We start from the raw sequence: 8,809 nt of genomic DNA, 5'->3' as shown, positions 1-8,809 counted from the left end.
AAGATCAGTATGCTCGATCTGTAATGAAAATCATAATATCATAAGTCAGACTGACTTATGATATTATGATTTTCATTACAGATCGAGCATACTGATCTTATGATTTTCATTACGGATCGAGCATACTGATCTTAAACAAATAGGAGTGGTGCCGAAAAATTTGTTAACAAGTAATAATGGTGATAATAATGATAATAATGTTAATAACTATTTTGTTATATAGCACTTTTCCCATAATGGCCCAAAGCATCGGATCCTTGCATGCCCGCGTACAATGTATGCACCTTCTCCACTCCCTGGGAAGTGGAGAAAATGACAAAAATCCTGAAGAAAATGACCAAGATTAATTATCGTAGAGTCTTCGTAATTGTAATCTTGCATCGCCTTGGATTTTTTTCATTTATATATATATATATATTGGAGGGGGTTCTATAATAAATTAGATTTAGCTAATTTATTCAAATTCATTTCTCTTACAAATTATCTTGCTATAAAACGATTTATGTTATCAATAGTTTAAAATAATCATCAGGTTTATGTTAAATCATACCTCTCGTATGCAACACAAGTTATCTCTCTCTGATCTAGCACATATCAATAATGGACTCATCACGAATATGATATTGTGATATCTTATGTTTAATTGATTTTTACTTTATCATTTAGCCTGCTCGCAACTGTGTTGAAATGTTAAACACACAATGGTATGCTGGTATGTGGAGTGACTCAGAATGCTCTAATGCTATTGGATACATATGTGAGAGAGACTTGGGTATGTTACGTGTTTGCTGCAGTATTTCAATTTATCTTTAACCATCTCAACGTCTTATGCTTTTGAAAAAGAGCGGAGCCTAAATACTATTCATGAGGATACATCATGCAAGAGCCTTGTACTTGGTTCTCAATCCTCGAAAGCACATACTACACTCAATCTCCTGACTTCAGCATTCTGTACAAACGTCTCATATGTCGTGAAAAAATTGAAAGAAAATTAAATCTTTACTCATTATGTACAGTATACAGCAATTAACATTTCAGTTATGAAAAGTTTGTACCAATTTCCCCCAAATTGCGCAATTAGAATGAAAAGACTCTTAATTCCACGATTGTGTTAAGGTGTGCGCATCAATAATACATGTACATCCCCCTTTGTTGTGATCAACGGTTTATTAACCCTATTTTACTATTATTCAAACGCAACAGACCTTTCAAATTCTATCACAAATGCACTGATCGCATAAAGGTCCTAAAGTTCTACTGTTTATTATTGAACATTACATGGGATTTGATTGCATGAGTGAGATAATTATGTTTTGCTTCATGACACGAAAATATATAGGGCCTATAGTTTCGACTTTGCATTCACCCTCTCATTAAAGATTGCCAATTTAAAATAGTAGAGTAATGTTGCATTTAAAAAAAAATACTCGATCCATGCAACAGGAAAAAATGAATATGACCACAAACATGATAAGAAATTAAATATATTGATTAGAATCATATCCATCGTCTATGAATCATTTAGAAAGCACTTTGTTTAGGAAAACAACAACGAAATTAGTTTATCATTTTGGTTTGTGATTGTTTAAGATCCTCAAGCCGATGACAATCCACCAGAGGAAAAGTACTGCGATGATCCTTCTTATTACAAATATGGCGACTCTTGCTTCAAACTTGACCTGACCAGGCGTTCCTACGATGGTGCCCAAGAATTTTGTGAGAGTGATGGTGGTAACCTGGCAAGCATTACGGATGCTCACTATGAAGCTTTCTTGGAGTATCTTCTATATTCAAGAGGTGTATCAGATGCTTGGATCGGCATGGAGAAAATTGTAAATATATTTTGATTCTGTCATTTATATTGGTTCAGTAAAAGTGTGAATCTAGCATCAGCTCTCCGTACATTTAGTTGTAGTTTATTTCTGTGAGATGTATGAACTTTATTTATAAATGAATTTCATTTAATGTAAATTTGTTTACATTAAAGGACAAGTCCACCCCAACAAAAATGATTTGAATTAAAAAAATCCAACAAGCATAACACTGAAAATTTCATTAAAATCGGATGTAAAATAAGAAATTTATATGCACATTACGGTCGGTATGCAAATGATGAGACTGATGACGCAATCCATTCACTATTTCTTTTGTGAAATGTTCTAATTTTAACCTCATTGTCAAGTGAAACAACGATGAATTCCTCCCTAAACATGTGGAATTAGCCTTGATTAAATACTATGGCCCGAATTCACAAAGGTGGTTTTTAAAACCCACGGTTGAGTCCACGGTGTATGCAGATTTCCTGTATAATTACGCTTATTTTACCGCGTATATTAAAAAAATGTCCAATGCTGATGCGCGTTTTTGTCACAGTGCGCCAAATTGACGCCTGTTGCCGTGGTTATCTACGCTATTTTATTCATGAGTCCACTGATTTTATTAATGAGTCCACTCTTCAAACAGTGGACTCATTAATAAAATAGCGTATCTAACCATGGTAACAGGCGTCAATTTGGCGCACTGTGACAAAAGCGCGCATCAGCATAGGACTTTTTTTTATACACGCGCCCGATACGCGCTAAATTAAGCGTAATTTATACAGGAAATCTGCATAAACCATAGATTCAACCGTGGGTTTTCAAAACCACCTTTGTGAATTCGGGTCTATATGGTTGGTCCTTATTGTCAAATCTGTAAACAAAAAATAAGATTATTCGAATAAGCGAATAAGACAGCTTGCGAGAGATGACAGATGACAGGAAACCAATACGGCATGCGAAAACCAATGCGCACCCCTGCGATTCCGCAGGAATTCTCCAAGGACACGCCCCCAGCAACAGGTCTGTGATTGGCTGGCATGGCATGGGCGGCGCCGTCACACAACGCCCTTGGTGACAGGAAACGGGGGCACAGCCTCTACGCCAAAAAGAAACGATGAAATGCGTTGAAAAAATTTAGGGACGCGCGCAATACGCGACAGATTTGGAAACAATTGCCCCCCCCCGCCCATTTAAATAATGGTTGTTGTGAGTGGTTGGTTGTCAGGGTCGGAGGGTATTGCTTATGCCTCCGAAAATGAGGTAAATGGTATGAAACCAGATTGGATAATGTGATACATGGTTGTTCTGTCGTGATTTCTGTTAGTACTCTAATATAGTCCAGGATAGAAGAGGCTAACCTTGTTTTTTTTTATATATACAATATTTTTTTATGGTTTCTTTTCAATTCGAGGGTGCTGATTACGAATCTGGATGATGCCACTCGTGTAACCTTGAGCATTTTCCGAAAATTTGCAAAATCCAATATGGCCGCCAAAATATGCAAATTGCCCATGAAAATCCTAAAATTGTCCGCACATTGGCTATGAAATGCTTGAAATCGTGTGGCAGGAGTGAAATACTCTCTGAAAAATAATTTTTGACAAAATGTTTATTTTCCTGATATTCAAAATGGCCTCCATAGGCCCTTGTATACTCTATTATGTACAATGTGAATAGGGAAAACTAATTTTCACAAAAATGAGTACTAAACTGCAAAAAATCGCGATGTATGAACGAAGTAATATATGCAAATCATCATTACTAACGAGATATATCATTTATTATGTCATATATGGGAACATTGCAGTATTTTATATCTAAAATAGCCGCCACTGGCCTAAACAGTATTGCGTACAATGGCAATGGGGGCCAAAAAAATTCACAAGAGTGATCACTAAAATGCATATTATTAAGATTAAATGAATGGAATACTGACTAAAAACATAATTGTTAACGAAATATATTATTAATATGCCATGTATGTGATGAATGTTGTATTTTGATATTCAAAATGGCTGCCAAAGGCCCTAAAAGTATTATGCACAATGAGAAAGAGGAGCAAAGAAATCACAAGAGTGAGCACCAAAATGCATGAATATATATGTGATAAATTATTGGGTAACTGTCTAAACACGTATTTTCTAATGAAATATATCATTCAGGTTTCAAGTTTGTGTTAAATACTGTATTTTTAATTTCAAAATGGCCGCCATAGACATTAACAGTATTATGTACAATGCAAAGTGGGAAACCAATATTCACAGGAGTGAGCACCATAAATGCACGTAATAGTGATCTATGAGTAAAATATTGTCTGAAACATAATTTCTATTAAGATATATCATTTATTCTGCCAGATAGGTGATAAATGCTGTTATTGGAAAGTCAAAATGGCCGCTACAGGCCCTTAAGGTATCATGCACAATGTGAATAGAAACAAATTATTTCAACAGAATTTGTTCTGGTTGGTTGGCTGGGCTTGTGTTTGGATGGAATTGCATTGGTTGCAAAGGCTTGTATTAGTAGACTGGATGAGCTTGATTGGTTGGTTGGTTGGATAGACTTGCATTGGTTGGATGGGCACATCACTGTTTAGTGAAAAATAATCGAAACTTTGAAATGTCATAACTTAGTTTAAATCCGATTTTGATGACATTTTCAGCGTTATGCTAGTTTGATTTGTCTCTATTTATTCAAATTAACATTTCCCAACTTCCCAAAAATAAATTCCACGACCAAGAAAAAAGGGAGAAAGGAAATTATGAGAAAGGAAAAGGATTAACCCTATAAGGACTGAGCTATTTGAGATGTATTGAGAACGGGGGGGGGGGGGGGCATGATAGCCTTCCTTCTAATCGCGTCGAAATTTGGCACCCACATTCTTTACCACATAAGCTACAAGCCAGTATAAAAATGAATTCTGAAAATAATTTCAAAAAATTATTTGTTATGAATAAATATGCAAATCGATTCGTAAAACACTTTTTGCATATTTAATACCAAGTTTCACTTCAATTTTTTTTCCAGATGTCATCTAATTTAAAGGTTTCCACAACGAAAAGTTGCGATAGCCATTCTTTGTCTCACCTGCGAAGCAGAGTGAGACTATAAGCGCCGCTTTGGCGACGGCGGCGGCGCACAGTGGGCCAGAATGAGTTGAAAGTGCGCCAAAATTATATTCCGCGTTATATTTTTTGCTTTCACATGTTGATTTTGGGTGTTTTTGGGCGTAGAATCGACTGAACATAATTTAATGCCGATATGACGTCACCTTAATACCTAATTTTGATTGGCTACTTAAAACCTATAACAAATTACACTAAACCATGTGTAGTATATAACCGTTGTGTTATGTGTTTCTTTAAGATTGACCTGAGTGAATGTTGGTTTATGCTTCTCATATGCCTTAAAAGTGTGTATGAGATCCTGAAAATAACTTTATGGCATCAAAATTATCATTAGATTTTTTAAAAATACTTAAAAATCTGAAAAAAATATTAACCGTGCTTTATCAAGCGGTGTAGACTTGGGTAAAACGCAGAGTATATAACACCTCGAATGTTTTACTATGAGGAGGGTTTTGGCTGAAATTATTCTACAAGTAACTTTTATCTCTGGAAGAGGGGTGTGTAGCCCTAATATGCGTTATCAACATTTATTTTGTTTGCATTATGCCCGGAATCCATGTCATTTTCATGGAATGGAAGGGGAATCGTCCCTCGCCGTGCAAAATGAACGGCAATGTACACCCCACACGGTGCGCTGCGATGACTGCGCAGTATAAATATGACTGTTTTCGAACAGGTTTTAGGGGTGTTGTGTCAAGTAAAATCGGCTCTAACATGAAAACGGGCAAAAACGGGCAGCTAAATTTGGTATCGACTTAAAGCGCAGACATCTGGCAAAATGATGATGATAGAATTTAAACGGAAATCCAAACGTTTCTAATGTAAATGCAAAAAACATGGATTTCGAGGAATAATTATCCTATAAAACTCCTGAAATGTGTCTTTTATCTACTTTGAACTCTTTCACACGAAAAAAGAATATAATCAGGATTATGTGGGTGTCATTTCAGATTCCTACGTGAAAACCTCCCGTGAAATGGCTTGTTTTTCAACTAAGTTGTCATATCCGCGGCATTTCGCAAAATGTCACATTTTTTCGATTTTAAGTAGGAAATTAACAACCTTTATGCAAATTCACGAATGAAATATTTTGCTGAAGTATTCTTCAAAGTGTTGTATTTCAGCTGGGCATGACAAAAATTAAAAATCTGAAATTGCCCAAAATGACTTTTGGCGCACTTTTGTTTCGCCCCGGCCCACTGTGCGGCGTCAACACCAAAACCGAAGGTTACGTTTTTGAAATGACAGCATAACTTAAAAAGTATATGAACTTAGTTCATGAAACTTGGCCATAAGGTCAATCAAGTGTTACTAAACATCCCACATGAGTTTCAGGTCACATGACTAAGGTCAAAGGTCATTTAGGGTCAATGAACTTAGACCATGTTGGGGGAATCAAAATCTTAACCTAAGGTTAAGTTTTGAATGTCATAACTTTAACAATATATGGACCTAGTTCATGAAACATGGACTTAAGGTTAATCAAGTATTACTTAACATCCTGCTTGAGTTTTAAGTCACATGATTAAGGTCAAAGGTCATGTAGGGTCAATGAACTTTGGCCAAGTTGGGGGTATCTGTTGAATTAGCATCATAACTTTAAACGTTTATGGATCTGATTCATGAAACTTGGACATAAGAGTAATCAAATATCACTGAACATCTCATTCGAGTTTCAGGTCACATGACCAAAGTCAAAGGTCATTTAAGGTCATTGAGCTTTGGCCATTTTGGAGGTAATTATTAGATTGCTGTCATAACTCTCAAAGTGTATAGATATAGTTTATAAAATGTGGATATAGGGGTAATCGAGTATCACTGACAAGTCTTAAGTCGCATGATCAAGGTCAAATGTAAATTATTGTCAATGAACGTAGTACGAATGGTGTTTGTTGTGAATAATTATTTAATAGTAGTTTTCAAAGTCAGTACTGCTGCTATATTGAATGGCGCGATGCAGGTGAGACTACCAAAGGCGCTCCACTTGTTTTCCTTATGAATTTCTTTGTTTATAGAATTTCTTATGTATTTCCATGTTTTTTCATCTTTTGTTCTTTTTTTTTCAATGGAAATTCTTACGGACCATTTCAGAACTAAATTAAACACCAATTAGAACAAAAATAATCACCCTTTTATGAATTTCAACTCCCATAGACTTTGACAATGACGTCTCGTATTAAGTCATGAGGCGTCGCGTTGCTATACCCTTATTTCGCGAACTTGGTCTCAAAAGTTGACTTTCTTTAAAAAGAAAAGTCATACAATTTTGCGGCGTTATATTTTTGCGTTTTGGAAATATCGCGCGAAGCCTTGAGGGGGCCATCATGACCCCTCCCCCAGTCCTTTTAGGATCAAAGCGTGAAATTATTTTCTGATTATATTGCAAAAAATTATCACAAAATCTGCTTTTCTCACTAAAAATGTCAAAATATTGGCTTGCTTTCTTCTACGCTTACTTGTGATTGTTTACATTTTGCTCTGTACACCATGTTTGTCCCCTCGTTTTTTTTTTTTTTTTTTTTTTTTTTTTGGGGGGGGGGCTCATTACGTCTGATCATGCCCAATACATTTTGTTTGCAGTGCACGGAATGTTTTTGCAAAAAGAATTACCACATAATTATTTTGTCCCATTTTACCAATCCAGGATGGCCAATACCAGTGGGCTGATGGTTGGCCAGTATTTGTTTCATTCTGGGGTGATGGAGAACCAAGTCAGAATGATGGAGAAGGATGCGTCATTATAACAGACAAGCCATCTTGGGATGATACCAGTTGTACCGAACTTCATCCTACTCTCTGTCGAACAACATATGGTTAGTAATTACCTCAGGCTAATACAAGTCATATGTCTGAGTGATTTGTAAATGTCTTTAACGATTTTAAAAGTCCCTAAAACATATAATATATGAAAGTTTAAACTTATAAACCATACTTGTCAAATTGTAGAATCACCTCTTACCAAGTGAATGATTGTTTCCTGGGAATGATCCAGAGTTTCCTCCACATATTCCATCCCTTCTCATCTCGCTATCCTTTAAGGCATGGTTATAATGCGCACTGATATGACTTGTACATTGTGTAGACTAGTAGACATGCAGAGTAAGAAATATTTAAGTCCACACACCTTTAACAATTGTAACATCTACATTTATTTATTGGATGGTCAAAACTTCGCATGAAAAGGAAATTCAATATAGTACAGTGTTTCTTTTTAATATAGTTTTTCCATATGACTGGAAGTATTCTATTATTGATATTTATATGAATAAATAATTTCAAAGAATTTATCCATCGTTTTTCACAACTCGTTAAATTTAAAATAATGGATTGGTAAACTAAAATGTAATATGTTACAATTCCTAAACAAAATTTATTATGATGAAAGTATTATTACAACAGTTTTAATGATAATTTCCACTATCAGCCAAACCACCTGAGCCAGTTGAGGAGCTCACTGGTTACTGTCAGAGTGATCAAACAGCATTTGGTGGACATTGTTATCATGTTCCTAATGATATCGTATTCGTTGAGTGGCAAACGGCTCGTTACCAATGTCAACAGATGGGTGGTGATCTAGCCAGTATCCACAGCAAAGAAGAAAATGAATTCATTCGGAAACTCGTACAAACCCGTATCGGCAAGAGAAACGTATGGATTGGATTGGAACGTGGAAGTTCGGGTATGATTATTCTAAAATATCTTTGTAAGAGTTCAGGAAGTTATGTTTGAATTTTTCATTACCTTTGGGCTGCAACTTATGCCTGTCTTTTAATTAGAATTTGTTTTGTACATATCTTATTTCCCTCTTTCGTTCTGTCTTTCGAAAACGAATTTAATTATTTTTAATTAATGTAGGAGCCG

The 8,809-nt window shown here is 35.6% G+C and overlaps 1 protein-coding gene across 1 annotated transcript in view; it reads left to right on the top strand.

Annotated features, from left to right (window-relative positions):
* Positions 1-8,809, top strand: part of LOC129256831 (macrophage mannose receptor 1-like) — a 103,467-nt gene that overhangs the window by 92,376 nt on the left and 2,282 nt on the right. The window contains exons 47-50 of the mRNA XM_064097548.1: positions 667-772; positions 1,591-1,832; positions 7,593-7,761; positions 8,373-8,627. Coding sequence (XP_063953618.1) covers positions 667-772; positions 1,591-1,832; positions 7,593-7,761; positions 8,373-8,627 — 772 coding nt within the window. The remainder of the gene's footprint in view (positions 1-666; positions 773-1,590; positions 1,833-7,592; positions 7,762-8,372; positions 8,628-8,809) is intronic.

The sequence above is a fragment of the Lytechinus pictus genome, chromosome 3, assembly GCF_037042905.1.
Source record: "Lytechinus pictus isolate F3 Inbred chromosome 3, Lp3.0, whole genome shotgun sequence".
Classification (NCBI taxonomy): Eukaryota; Metazoa; Echinodermata; class Echinoidea; order Temnopleuroida; family Toxopneustidae; genus Lytechinus; species Lytechinus pictus.
The sequence above is the reverse complement of the archived record's forward strand: the minus strand, read 5'-3'. Positions and strand labels throughout refer to the sequence as shown.